Raw genomic sequence first — 14,606 nt, forward strand, 5'->3', positions numbered from 1 at the left:
AAGTAAAGCCAAAATGGGTCAAAGAGGCTGCTGCTTCCTCCTGGTGCTCCTGGTGCTGCTTGTGTGCTGGTTTGGTGTGGACCTGGTATCTCTTTTGTGAAGGGGCCGCTAAGAAGGTTTGGGAGTTTGCTCCTGCCTATAAAAAGGCAAGGAAGGGGTCAAGACCCAGCACAGCGATCATACAAGTGGAAGCTGGTGGGACAGGATGGTTCTGTGGGGCAGTTTAAGATTAAGAGGCGCACACCACGTAGCAAACTAATGAAAGCCTACTGTGAATGACAGCGTTCACCAGTAAGTTTGATCAGATTCCAACTGATGGACACAAACAAATGAACCAGGAGAACCAGAATCCCCTGGCATGCTTATTTTTTTTTTAAAAAATCTAACCAAAATATTGTCATTGGGAAATGAAAGAGCCATGGGCTGGCCAACTACTCAGTGGACTAAAGTGCCTGAAAGCAGGCAGAGGGGCCAGGGATTCAATCTCCAGGCCTGTGTGCCAGCCCTGACCCCCTGGGGTGCGCTGAGCTGGCACATGAGATTGGGCGTGGTGGTGCGCGCCTGTAATCCCAGCTTGGGAGGCTGTAAACAGGCGGATCACTAGGAGTCCGATCTAGTAGTGAGACCCTGAACACCCTGTAGGACCTTCCCTAAAATACAAAAAAAGAAAGAAGAAAGAAAGAAAGAAAGAAAGAAAGAAAGAAAGAAAGAAAGAAAGAAAGAAAGAAAGAAAGGAAAAAAGAAAGAAAAGAAAGAAAGAAGCAAGCAAGCAAATCTGGGCCCATGGGAGAGTGTGGTCACAAATCCAAGTAGCTAATGAGACCCATCAGTTGGGACTGAAAGTTTTTTAGTATCTATGATAGAGTGGCAAAACTTTTATTAGAGACCAAGCCCCTAAAATGCGACACAAAACCCACTTACTTATGGCAGGGTGCCAACACCACAGTTAAACCTGATCACTGAATTTGAGTTTAGATACAGCAACTCAGAGGTTAACATCATTTATATTAAAGGTAACAGCTTTCAATGGCACTCACAGCTGCTTCTGGGAAGGGAAGAGCTTGCCTGTGGCGCAGCTCTGCACAGGTCCTGGGCCTGCGCCGCTGTGCCAAGCCAATGACCCCTCAGCCCTTGGCTCCTGCCTCACTAGTATGCAGGTCATCTGCTAGTCTGCTTCTTGTATCATATTAGACACAGATTTTATGACTAACATAATCCGGTATACAAGCTTAGATCAGCTGCTCACAAGCAGAAGATCAGAGTAAAAAACTCAATCCCAAGTGCTTCCACTGACTTAAAAGTATTGGGCAGAGAATTCCACAGTTTAAGGAGTTTTCCGATCTCTCCGAGGTGCTGTCCCTCGCCACTCCTTCCCACTCTTGTCTTTTTGTCTTCAAGTGTTGCACGCAGGGCAAAGTATTTTTCCACAGAGAGCTTTCTTGGATTCCAACAGCTCCCTTTCCAGATTCTGAAAATCTATCCTCTTCAAGTTACCAATTTGATCTGAAACTGTCTCATTGCTATCTGTTTATCAATAAAATTATGGGAAAAAATTAAAATAAAATACACTAAAGTTTCAAAAAAAAGAAAAAAGAAAAAGAGCTGCATAGATCAAGTTTGAATTAGCTTTATCTGGAGAAGAAAACACAGGGTTGTCGCCCCCTTGTGGACCTGGGCTGTAGCTACAATGCTAGAAAATGCCTTGTAGATCCCCTGATGACTTCTAGGGTTGTCTGCAAATGTTACAGAATTTTCTAAGTGCAATTTTAGATTTGGAAAAAAAAAACCTTGGCTTGGCTTATGTGGCAACAGTGGCACAGAGTCCACTGCGGCACACATGCCACGGGTTCATCACCACTTGCCTATACGATAGTGGGATTCACGGTTCTGCTGGGTACAGAGCCCCATTGTCCAGATGGGAAAGGGCTACATGGAAAAGCTCACAATAGGAGTGTGACTTTAACAGCTATCTACAGTAGAGATGGAAAGAAAGATGCCAGATATGAGAGTCGCGAAGCATATGTCCCTCAGAAACTTGGGCTGGAAACCCTCACACCTAGATGGTAATAGCAGGATGTGGGGCCTTTTGGAGGTGACTCATGTCATACAGAAAGGAAACTCCTCATCCCTCCTGCCACTGAAGTCACAGTGACAATACGGGTCCTCACCTGACTCTAAGTCCATCCAGGTTTTGATCCTAGTCTCTGTAGCCTCCAGAATTATGAATGGTAAAACACCAGATTCTGGTCTACAGTTAGAGAAGTGTAGACAGACAAGCTTCTCTTCAAAGATTTCTTTTAAAATGCTCTTGAAAAGGTAAGACTGGAAGATTGTCCTGTATTTGGGACTACCCACAATTGTACCCCAAACCTGCCACTCAGCACCTGGGACAAAGGTAGATGTGCTCTAGGGAGGGCCTGAGAGGCTGCTCCCGTGGTCACAAAGTGTTCCATCGGGGGGCGGTCACTTCTGTGCTGGCCTGTTCTCCATGGGGGCTTCACAGTGTACCTGTTTCTAAAATGGATAAGGCATGAGAAATTGTCCTGTTCCTGAGGTGATTATGAACAATGAAAAGAGGCCTGAAGTTTAAGAAAATACAGCATTTATTAGACATTGAATAAAAAAATAGAACCATATAAAAGAGACCCCAAGAGTTCCCACTTTCCTTCAGGTGCCTCAGTGCTCTCCACCGGAACCCCAATAAAAGCATTACAAGCACCATGACCAGCAGAGGCTGAGAGGATGCAGCACTTCCAAAGGTGACCGACGCTGGGGTGACAGAGGCTGATGACCGTGTCCATTGCTGTCGTTCCCAGAGCAGTCCACTTATTATATTCTCTGGGGTATCTTGCACTATGCCTTCTCCATCACGTACTGCTTCTGCTCCGCTATGGCCTCACCAAACCGCTGCATGCCTGCAGGGTCCAAATGGAGAAAGAGAAACAAGAACTTAATGGGACTGCAAGTGGGGACCGACGTAGCCAGGTCACATTAGACAACGAGTCTCTTGGCCAGGGATGCTGAACTGCAGCCTACCCTTCGGGATAAGACTGCAGCCTGTAACTGCCCTCAACGTCAGAATCTCACATCCTCAGCCTCGCAGGCATCTGTGTCCCCTGTCAGATGCCATCCCTGGCTCTGCTGCTTCTTAACTCATGTTTTCTGCATTAAACCCCAGATATTGCACTAGTCCAGCCTCCAAGGGAATGAGTCGCTGTTGTATTCCCATGAAATACAACACTGTGTGGCACGTCATAGGATGTAATAAATACTTTAAAAGTCAAAATGTTCCCCATAACTTCCAGAGCGTTTGGAGTCTGTGTCATGTGGTCGTCCCCCCTGCTTGTGGGCCATCCCCAGGAGAGGAAGGGCCACTTCTTCCAACTCAGTCCTGGGCCCAATGCTACCCTCAGTGACAGGCACCAAACATACCCAGAGGATAAAATGAATGAGTACGCAAAGAGATGGAAATTACTTCCTGTTTATAAAAACAACACAATGAAAATGGAAACATATGCTTAAAGGGCTGAATCTAGAGGGTGCTAAGTGCAAAATATTTTCTTAAAAGAGAAAGACATTTAGGAATTAACTTAGAAGGGAGTTGTTAGGGCTGGGGAGATGGCTCAGTAGAATAAGTGCTTGCCTGGCAAGCACAAGGGCCTGAGTTCAGCCCCCGGTTCCGCAAAAAAAAAAAAAAAAAAAAAAAATTCCAAAAAAAAAAAAAAAAAAAGGAATTGTCAGGGCATCTTTATGGGATGCTAGGACTAGAAGGTCAGCACCACTTACCATCCATTAGTTCCTGTTCATTTTCTGCAAAGCAGAGGCGAAACCAGCCAGGCTCCTTAAGCAGGTAGGATTGGCCTCGGGACAAGATCAGCTTGTGGTCCAGGAAGCGGCGGTAGAGGACCAGCTCTTCTTCAAATGTACACGGTTCCAGTAACTAGGGCAGGCAGAGGAACAGAGCTGAGCCCACGCCTCCCTCACGGCTCAGCCCGGGAGCACCTGTCCCCATTCCTAGACCTCACGTTTTTCAAGTTGATCCAGAGGTAAAGGCCGCAGCTGCGACTGTGAAAGATGGTATTAAAGTTCAACTGTTCCTCCAATTCCTGCAGCTTCTGGATGACATACGCATGAGCTGTCGCGAGCCTTGAGCGAATGGTGGGCAGGTATACTTTATCAATCCAGTCTGGACAAGTGGAACAGAGAATGGTCATAGATGTTGTGAGAAACTTACCAGAGGCCTACGTCCCCATCTCCCTACCTGAGCTTCGTGCCAGCTCCTATCCAGTTCCAAGTCTGTCTTGCCTGGGAGCTGTAGCAACCCTGTCCAACCCACCCACCTCTTACCTATAGCTCGGGAGAAACCTGGGCTTGGCGGCAGTCCACAAGGAATATATTTTTCAATTTCAACCCGTGAGGCAGTGCATTCCATAGAGGAGAATGATGCTGCTATTGCAATTATCAACTGGGTACATTTGCAGGTACTTGGGTCATCCCTTACATATTCCTTTGGACCTCACCAAATGAGCTTAAAAGAATATAACTGGGTTCAGCACAATTATAGGCAGTTACTGCAAACCTAGAAGAGGCACTTTGGCAACTCTTTGAAGCCGTGATGCCCAGGTCATGACTTAGATCATGTTAATCAGAATCTTTGGGAATGGAAGCAACAATCATCTTTAAGCTCAAAACAAATCCCAGGTATTCCCAAAGTTGAGAATCGGTGTTCAAGGGGGCTGGGGCCCAGTTTCAGGTGAATATCAAAGATGCCGACACCCTGTAGGGATGCACCCTGTTGGATTTGTCCTGTCTACCTCCTTCCCTGCCCAGAACTGAAAGCAAACTTCCTGTATCTGCTAATCTAATGACATTAGTTTATTTCACTTACACTAGCTCTTCATTTAAGACTTTTAGCCTACCATCAATTTTACTATAGAAAATTTAAAAAATGGGTATTTTCTAAGCTTGGGCTGTGGGATGAAAGAGAAATCTCTGGGGCCAGTAGTCACTTGAGGTCTAAGTGGGAAGGTCCACCTAGATGCCACAGACCTAACCATGCCTTCTTGCCCAAGGGGCAGTTGTCCTTTGACCACCTTGAAAAATGAGACCAAGCTGCGTAAAAACAGTCCGGATATTTCTCTGTAATCTGTGCCTGAGGCAATCAGTATGTCGTAGAAGGAAATAAAGCTTTATTGCTGAAGGCTTTGCCTACAGGTCTTAGAGGACAACGGAGTACCTCTGTTCCAGGCAGACCCAAAGGTGTAGGCCATGAAGAAGGAAAGCCCAAAACCGGGATCAGGAATAGGACAAGAAAGAAGGAAAAAAGATTCATTTATCTCTACACACAGGATAGCTTAGATAGTTGTGCTGTAGACTTCTGCTGGTCTATTGAAAGGAGCCGATAATGTTTTTTCCCCAAACTTGCAATGTTTATACTGGTAATCTAAACAAATAATTTGAAGACAGCATTATGTAAAAGAGCGAAGGTCCATCCTGTGTTTTGGATGGTACCTCTGTCTTCTTTCCATGCCCACTACACTTTGAGCTGCATCCAGCCATGCTGCCATGGTTATGCCTGACAGTGCCAGGGTATCTCAGCATCCTGAGGCCACATCCAGAGAGCCCCAGATCACCCAGGCATTCTCTGTGGCCACGGTGCTACCCTAAGGTGCAGTCAGTACCTCTGTCCTGGAGCAAGCGGTGCAGGCGGTACTGGGTGATGCCAGAGATGCTGTGGAGGTAGCTAAAGGGGCTCACAGCAAGGGCTACATCTTTGTTGTGGGTATACAGAACACCAAAACGCAAGCCAAAGTCCTATAGGAAGAGGGGTAGAAAGACAGACAGACCCCTTTGCCTTCAGACTTCCTGCCCCCTCCCACTTTGTCCCAGACCCAAGGACTGGCAGTTGGGGCTTACCTTACTGGTGCTCCAGATGACATAGGTCTTTTGGGGGTCAGGCAAGCTGGAGAAGAAATGAAAAATCCAAATTCAAAGGAGTATTTGATGGATGAAAACTTGAGGGTCAATGAGTGGAAAGGGGGAATGTAGACTTGACTTTTCCTAGGCAAGCGGCCCCAAGTCCAAGAATCTCTTCCGAAGGTTGTCCTGAAGAATGAGACGAAACAGCTCCCAAGGACCTACAGCTTGAAATCCAGGACCTGCTCCTGACTTAGAGCTGTCCTCCACCTGGCCAAAGCTACGTCCTTGCTACCTTGACACTCCCATGTGGGCTGTCTACCATGAGCTTTAGAATGAGCTTCTAGAATGAGCTTGCCTGGGTCCCACTGCCCTGCCTTTGGTGAAGCTCTTCCTTCCTCCAGGCACACCCTTCCCTTGCTTTATTGGAATCCTTTCCCCACGGACAAACACTACCCCTCACAAAGTTCTGCACAGGGGGTGCAGTCTTGTGGGGCTGTAATCCCAGCTACTCCAGAGGCCAAGGATGAAGGCCAATTCAAGGGCAGCCTGGTTAATTCAGCGAGATCCATTCTCAAAGTTTCTCTTTAAAACAAAACACACCCAAGTTGTTTCTAAAGGCCTGGAGATGTAGCTTAATAGTAATACACCCCTAGCTTCAACCTCTAGTACTAGAAAAAAAGACACGCACAACAGACAGAAGGATGGTGCTGCCCTGTTCTTCTCTGAGTTCTACTTTCTAAGAACACCTGCAGTGGGACTTGATCTCGGCCTTTGGCAATGCCCTTGCTACCTGGCCCTCAAGTTAGCTTACATGCAGGATGGCATTTAGAGTGGAAGACACTTATGACTCCTCCTGGCTCTGCAGTCCCTTCCTAAGCCATAGCCAGTTAGGATGCAGCTCCACATACTCTGCCTGCAAAGCAGGGCCCTCTGGCACTTACTCCCCACCTCAGCTGAAACAAACTCACCTATCCAAGCTCAGAACACTTTGGAACTGGACAGAGTCATCAAACACAGACAGCATGTAAACTTCGTCTACGACCACATGCAGGTCATTTCTGTAGTTGGGTAAAAGGAGAACAAGGTCGAGTTTCCCTCTGCAAATTTATCTCATTTTCATTCCTGTTCGCTGGATACAGAGCAGATTCTCCTGTGGCCCAGCAGCCCAGCCAGGCCTTCCAAAGGTAGGGGAGGAGGAGAAGGGACCTTGAACCCAGGCTGACCATACTGAGACAGAGTAGGAAGGATCCCAAAGACACAGGGGTGCATTACTACACTTTCAACCGCCAAGCAGAGATGCATGGAAGAGGCACGTTACTCTAGCGTGTTCATCTCACACAGCTAGAAGCTCCCATCCAGGGTCTGAAGCAAGCAGGAGCACCAAGGAGGCGACACAGTGCATGCATCTTCTCACGTGTTCTCCTCATAACCCTGTGAAACCTTGCTTTCTCACAGCCAAAAAGGAAAATAATGCTGTGAGGTATGAAGCTACAACCCTGAACTGGCAGGTATGAGAGCTGGTATTGGAACTCAGCTCTGCCGAATTCTTCCCCACAACCTCCAATGCCCTCTGGACCCCACTCTGCGCCATTCATTGCACTAGGTTCAGCTTTGTGTTTGAGTAAGGCTCTTTTCTCTAGGGAACATATTACCTCCCCTACTAGGCCAATTTTTGCTCTCTGGAGATGAGTAATGTCACAGTACCCCCCACCCCCTTAGCTTCCTGGGACAGCTCCACAGGGTACATCTTCCTCCTACGAGGACTGAGGTTCTCACTTCTCTGGCTCCTCAGCAGAGCAGTTTGCGAAGAGGATGCTGGGAAAGTGCTTTTGTTGTATAAGAAAAGCAACAACACTTGGTTGTGACGGCTACGTCGGTGTCTACACGAGAGAAGAACTAGGAAAGGAGAGGCAGCATGGTGGAAATGGTATGCATTGGGGTGCTTTTTCACTTTGGTTTCATTTATCTATGCACAAATTCACAAAGCAGGGAGTATGGTAGAGAGATTTAGGGTAAATGTCCTCTGCTCCCGATTTCATGACTATGAGTAAAGGGGATGTCACAGAGTCAGAAGGAACACAGCTTTTACCTTTTGGCAAATTCCAAGAATTCTTTCAGGGATTCCTGCGAGTAGACATGACCCGTAGCATTCTGAGGGTTGGGCAGCAAGAGGCCTTTGACCTTCTTACACTAAGAAGAACCCAAACACAAGAGTGAACACAGGAGCTTTCCATCTTCCCAAGGTCAACCAAGAAGCCTTCATAGGTCAGTTTCTGTACAGAAAAACAAATGAGGCCACAGAAAGCCCTGGCCATCCTGCCTGGGCAGGGGCAGGAAGGTGCTCTGGGAGTTGCCACAGCCAGGAGCCTTGCTTTTGCACTTACTGCCTCTTCTGACTAAAGCCAGCCCATCAAGTGGGGTGAGCAGGTCTACCAGATGCTCAGCACTCAACACCTTTAAGGACCCCCTGAAAATAGGATTCCCTCCTTACCCGCGTCGTAGCTTCAAGCAGGGCTTGCTCCAGTTTGCCTACCGTGAGCTGGAAAGGCAGGGTGTCCTCATCAGTGATCTGGAAGAGAAGCTCTACTGAGAACTGCCCTGCAGACGGCTTCTGAGCCCTGATGCTTCACTGCAAACCCAGGCCAAGGTTGGCCTTCGTACCCGGATGCTAGACAGGCGTGGCTTCCTCACCCTGATATCTCTGCCCTTCTTCCATCACCAGAGAGAGAGAGAGAGAGCGAGAGAGAGCGAGAGAGAGCGAGAGAGAGCGAGAGAGAGCGAGAGAGAGCGAGAGAGAGCGAGAGAGAGCGAGAGACAGCGAGAGACAGCGAGAGACAGCGAGAGAGAGCGAGAGAGCGAGAGAGCGAGAGAGCGAGCGAGAAACGGCCCTTGTGCCTCCTCAGTGCCCACCACACCAGTGCAGTGCCTGGGTGGGCTGAGCAGGGAAGGGGCCCCTTCTGACCTCACTGTCCAGGTAGACGGGAATCAGCTCGACATTGGTGCATATCTTGGAGGCAATGATAAACGCACTTATAAAAGGAGTGGGGACCAGGAAACAATCTGGAAGCACAGGGAGAAGAAACCATTAGTCCACGTTCCCTCAGAACTGCCAGCCTCCCCACTGCCAGAGGAGCAGCAAAGCTACCAACAGAAGAGGCCACTCGAGCAGTCTGTCTTGTCTGGGGATTGATGCCCTTGCCCTCGGGCTCCATAAAGGTTGTCTGCTCTTGCAGACATTTTGGCAATGAAACAAACTTGCTCTGGAGAGGGCCACTGAGGAAGAAGTGGAAAGACTTGCCATGAACAGCTGAGGATCCCGGGCCCAGGGCAAGCCAGGCCAGCTAGCAGGCAGGGTGCGGGGCCTTGGGAAAGCGCGCCAGGGTCCAGGCCAAACACTGGAGGCCAAGGCTCGTGCCAAGAAGGCACCTGTATTTTGTACCTGAGAATGGATCTTTTGACTTATCTGGTCCAGAACTATCTAGCATTTTGAGGATGAGGGAGATGCTAGACAAACTGTAATTTCTAAGTGGGTTGCCAGGCTTCTCCACACTGCAGAATGGTCCAAGAGCCCAGCTAGGAACAGAATGATTTCATCCCCCCCATCATCACTGCCTGAGAATGGTCATGTGTCTCTTCTATATTAAGGGAGGAACCCCAACTTCTGGTCAGCAATAGGGAGAAATCCTAATCAGCAGAGAGCCACCAGTGCTGTGGGGACAGCCCTAGAGAGAAGGTGCCTCCTGCAGGCCCAGGGCCCAGGTACTCCAGCTTACCCCCTGGGTCACACAGAACCATGGCCAGCACAGAGAAGATGGCAGAGCAGCTATTCAGAACAACCACCTGAAGACACATACAATGGGAGAAGTCAACAACCAGTACCCTCACAAAATGTGGGGCTACACCAGCCCCCTCCCCAGAGAAGACAGACACCAGGAGTTTCTGCACCTAGGTGCCATTAGCCTTAACTCTGGCGTGGTCATGTTCTCCCAGCCTTCCCCGGTGAAGGCAGAGGTTCCACCAGGGACACAGCCCTCCATCAGCTGACTCACATTTCTCGAAGACAGGTGGTGAGGAGCACTGCAGTAGTATGTCAGGAACTGAGCCACCGCTTCCCTCAGGCTGTGGACAGACCCAGAGACCTCTTATGGTTCCCAGTTCTCCCTCTCCATGGAGGGTCTATATTTTAGCCTTTTGCAAAGGCACAAATGTCCACTCTGAAAGGAACTCTGCATCCCAGCCCAACTTCTGTATATGTGGTTATAAAACAAGGATATCAAGTGTTCAGGTCTTGTAGACAGTAACTGAGAGTTGGGACCAGACCCCACCCAGGCTCTGGCATTACAGGCCAGGGCTTGTTCTGCAGAGCAGGCTGTCTGATCAGGCTTTGCTCTCCTTTCCTAAGAGTTGTAACCCAAAGGGACAGGGTGGCAGCCAGCCAAGGACAGGGTGCATTGAGTCCCTCCCTTGCTGTATCCTGGAGATCACTTACAAAGGATGTCCTCTCAGGCTGGGATACTGCAGCTGGAGGTCTTCAACATACTGCATGTCCCTCTGACACAGCTGTTGACAAACAGCATGAGAAAAGCCAGAGCAGAGAAATCCATCCTATTCCCAATGCACATGTGCGTCCTCCATATGTACGCCAGCCCCGGGGGGAAGGTAGGCGCTGTCCCCTTCCCTCATGAGTGGGTGTGGATACCATCATTGACTACCACACAGCTCCCTCACTGGGGAATATTCAACAACCCACTCACCTGATCCCCCCTTAGCACCCCCCACACTGGGTTCCTTCTAGAGAACACCTGTGAACACTCTTGGCAAAGGCAGGAGGTGACCTATGCTATCCTGGGACCCGATTCTCCACTCCCATCCCCTAACTCCTGTGTTCTATTCATACCTAACCCATACACAGGAGCCTGCCGGGGCGCTTCCCTGAAGTGGTCCCTGAAGAGCCCAGGGTGGGACTTACCCTAGCAGCCACCAGATCAATGCACAGCTTGTTCTCATTGATACCAAAGTTAAGGATGCCCTGGAGGGGAAGGAACTTAAGGCTGGTCTCTTATACCACCCCTTAGAGCCCCCCCCCCAGAGACTCCAGTGAGTATGTGCCTCAGATTAGAGCAGGTCTTGCTGCCCCATGAGACAATTCAATCTATTTCCAAGACCTCAGAATCTTAAAGGTTGAAAAAATTTCCCCTTAGAGCCACATGGAGAACTAATAGTGGCATTATGCTCCTTTTCCCATAACCCTCAGATTCTAGACTAAACACTTTATGCTAGTTAACTCCCAATAAAGGGTTCTATGGAAATCTAGAATAAAGAGATAAGTGTTATAATCTACCAGCCATGGGACCTCAGGTGAGGGGCACAGCTCCATGGGCCAGACCCAGAGCCTACACCCTCACCCTCCACAGGCCGTCTGTGCTAACCACCTCTGCTCTTCCCCACAGGGACCCCCACGTTGCTGGAGGGGCTGCTGTTCCTTGAAACACAATGGGAATACTCAACCCAGCCCTAAGAAAGCACATTGTCATTGAATGGCAACCAAAGGAAGGCTTGGCTAGCACTGTCCTCCCCACTCTGTCTGAGGCACTGCCCTGACCCTCCTTGGCTGGAAACCTGGCAGATGGCTGTCACCCTCAGAATGTGTTTAACACCTCCTATCCACTCCTGCCTCCTTCACCTCAGCACCCACCATGAGTGTTCTCACCACAGGGCCCTTCTGTCCCACCACTCCGAGCCTTTCTCCACTTACAGCTTCTACACATGCTGCCTCTCCTTCCTGGGGGACCACGTGCCACTGCCACCCCCCACTGCCTGGCTGGAGCAGCATTTAAGGCACCGTCCCAGGCCACCAGAAGTGGGTTCCCTCTAGTGCTCTGGGGAGCTCCATTCCTGTCGTTCCTGTGATGGACAGCTATAGTCATCCCTGTCCTCTGTTCCCTGTGGGTAGGTTCACGCCCCCTGCAACCACAGTTCCTGTCTGAGTAGTGAAGAGGAGAAATCTGAGAAAAGATGGCAGGGCAGCTCAGGACCGAGATCCCAGTTCTCCATCTTTCTGGGACACGTCATCCTAAATCTGTGGCCATGCCCTCACCAAGTAAGACAACAGTGCCCAATGTGCATGTAGGGCGCTCAACACAGAACTAAAAACATCCCAGGGTCTGGCTGGGCTCCCAAGGCTGTGCCCTGGTACTTACCGAGGTGTGCAAGACTTGGTGGTATTTATTGTTTTGGTAAGCCTCATAGTCCTTGAAGTGTGAGTTGTAAAATGTCCAGATGTCAACCCCACGGTGGGACAGGCTACGGCTAAGACCTGCAGCTTCAGCATCATTCCCCTGGTTACGAGGCTGGTCATGCTGCCTAGGCAACGGGGCCTGCCTCATATCATTGGCTTCTATAAGGGGAAAAAGGATTAGGGAGAAAGAAAGGGAGAGAGAAAAGGTGCCTGGGAGTTATGCCGGAACAAAGGAGCTTCTCTCTGACCCAAGGCCCTTTAATCTCAAATGTTCTACACCTCCACCCCACCAACTGCACAATGACCCCTTGGTGAGCTCTGCCTGGGAAGGTCTATGCGTCCCCAAAGCTTGGCTCTTGCTTGGGACCCATGAGTTCCCTCAGTTCCTTAGTGCCCACATCCCACGGGACCTCAGGCCCCAGGTGTGCTTGGCCCACACTCACCCTGGTCGCTGTCAGTACTCATCTCTGCAACAGCCTAGAATCCTTCCGCGTGCTGAAAGCCTCCTTGGTAGCGGGAGCCCGTAGACTCGCTCTTCTCTTCCCACTAAGCTTGTGAATTATGCTCTGGGTTGCAACTTCCACTTTAAATACATGGTGGTTCCAAGGGGGTAATCAGATCCACCTTTTCCCTTCCAGGGTCATCTGCGCAGGAGCTCCCTATTGCCTAAAACAGGTTCTCTGAACACTTTGGAGAAATGCCTTAGCGACGACCCCGTTCTGGAGCTGAGGTTCTCAGCCTTGAAGCGAATCAGCATCACCTGGAACCCAGGTGCTCTGCAGGAAGCGGGGCCCAGCCTCTGCGTGCACAAAGGCCCCCAGGTGGTCCTGCTGCTTCCCAACTGCTGGGAAACTCCTGGGCAAGAGGAGCCAGTGGAAGCACAGGCGGCTCCCATTTCTGCTTTTTTCCCCCGGGAGACCAGGAATTGAGAGCAGGATGAAGGGCGTGAACCCGGCTAGCAAGGGCAACATCGCCAGCAAATTTCAAGGTGTTAGAGCCGAGGAACCTCACAATGAAGAGAAAAGAATCCCTGATGGAGAGAGGAGCTTTCTGATGAAACGTCTGCTCACATCCTTCCTCTGTGTACCATGCATCCCCGTTTCTCCACCTTAAAGGTGGCGAAGTCACTACCTATAGGGACACAGCAGTGACCGATATGCTAGGCTGAGGGGTGGAGAGGAAGCCTGGGTGGGTGCTGAGACTCTACCTATGTGCATTCAGACGAAGACAAGATGAGGAGCCCTGGCAAACACGATGTCTTTGCTGGTCAACGGTTTCAGCCTTGTAGCCACCGATCTGCAACTTCTGAATCTTTTCCCTTTAATGTGACAAAGATGCTCGTGTGTGTGTGTGTGTGTGTGTGTGTGTGTGTGTGTGTGTGTGTGTTGAGGTCTCACTGTGTAATTTAGGCTGGCCCTGAATTTGCTATGCAGCCAGGATTCCTTGAGCGGAACTCGAGCACCCGGAGTGCTCCGATGACGGGTGTGCGCCACCGCGCGGGTGGGCTCACACCTGTAGTCCTTCGGGGTACTTCGCCACAGGCTCGTGCTTTCTGCCCCTCCTGAATCTTGCCACAGCCTCCCACAGCCCCAATCACTGAACCTCCCCTGACTCTGCCGCCCTCCCTCCGGGCTTTTGCTTCTGCTGCTCCTTCCGCCGGAACGCCCGTTCCCGGCCCCATGGACTCCTGTTCTCCAGGGAACCTGCCTGCTCACTCCTTGGGGTTGGTGCCTTCTTTAGTTGTGCTTTTGGTTTGCTGTCCTGAGGAGTCAGCCCAGGGCCTTGGCACTGAGCTGCATCCCCTCTCCTTTTCCGAGTCTGGGACTTGCTAAGAGGCCCCAGCTAGGCTCCAATTTTCCATCGTCCTTCCCCATTCTCCCAGAGCGCTGGGGTTACAGGCACAAGCCACCGTGCCAGCTACCCCTAGCTCTTTTTAAATCTTATTTTGAGACAGGGTCTCACTAGGTCTCCCAGGTAGGGCAAGCTTGTGATTCTCCTGCCTTAGGAGAATCGGCTGCAATTACAGGGGTGCGCCATTGCGGGCTTGTTTCCTTTACTGTTATTCGTGCAGTGAGGGGCATGTGGCCTGTAGGGGACGCAGTAGCTGATGTAGTTGGAGTCTGGGTTGTGCCTGAACTATCCACGGGCTGCAGGCTTGTTCTTGGGTGCTTCTGTCTAAGAGTCCTTGTGTGTCGGGGTGGGCCCTTAGCAGGTGCCCTTGAAGGGTGTTTTGAGAGGCTTGGCCTCCTCCCTGTGCCTTTGAAGTTGTCATGGAGGTAGAACTCCAGACTTTGCTGGTCTACAGCTGCCAGCTCCCTTGTGCTCCCACTATGATGTGTAGAAGCAACAAGCCCAACCCACCATGGTCTCTGCACTATGAGCCAAAATAAGGTTTTCTTGTTTATAAAGCTGGTTGCCTTAGATATTTGTAATAGTAACAGGATGCTGG

At 50.1% G+C, this 14,606-nt stretch overlaps 1 protein-coding gene across 1 annotated transcript; it reads right to left on the bottom strand.

The window, feature by feature from the left end:
* Positions 1 to 2,853: 2,853 nt before the first annotated feature.
* On the bottom strand, positions 2,854 to 14,194 carry LOC101561870 (probable inactive 1-aminocyclopropane-1-carboxylate synthase-like protein 2). The gene is made up of 17 exons (XM_023710581.1): positions 14,182 to 14,194; positions 13,228 to 13,288; positions 12,918 to 13,012; positions 12,120 to 12,316; positions 10,889 to 10,948; positions 10,409 to 10,479; positions 9,969 to 10,038; positions 9,693 to 9,759; positions 8,882 to 8,979; positions 8,411 to 8,488; positions 8,009 to 8,109; positions 6,888 to 6,977; positions 5,917 to 5,962; positions 5,682 to 5,814; positions 4,026 to 4,186; positions 3,787 to 3,940; positions 2,854 to 2,915 (listed from the first exon to the last, which is right to left on the bottom strand). The coding sequence occupies exons 1-17, from the start codon at positions 14,192 to 14,194 to the stop codon at positions 2,854 to 2,856; spliced, it is 1,557 nt and encodes a 518-aa protein (XP_023566349.1).
* Between the last annotated feature and the right edge of the window lie 412 nt (positions 14,195 to 14,606).

This window comes from Octodon degus, unplaced genomic scaffold, assembly GCF_000260255.1.
Source record: "Octodon degus isolate 3935 unplaced genomic scaffold, OctDeg1.0 scaffold00018, whole genome shotgun sequence".
In the NCBI taxonomy this organism is placed as follows: domain Eukaryota; kingdom Metazoa; phylum Chordata; class Mammalia; order Rodentia; family Octodontidae; genus Octodon; species Octodon degus.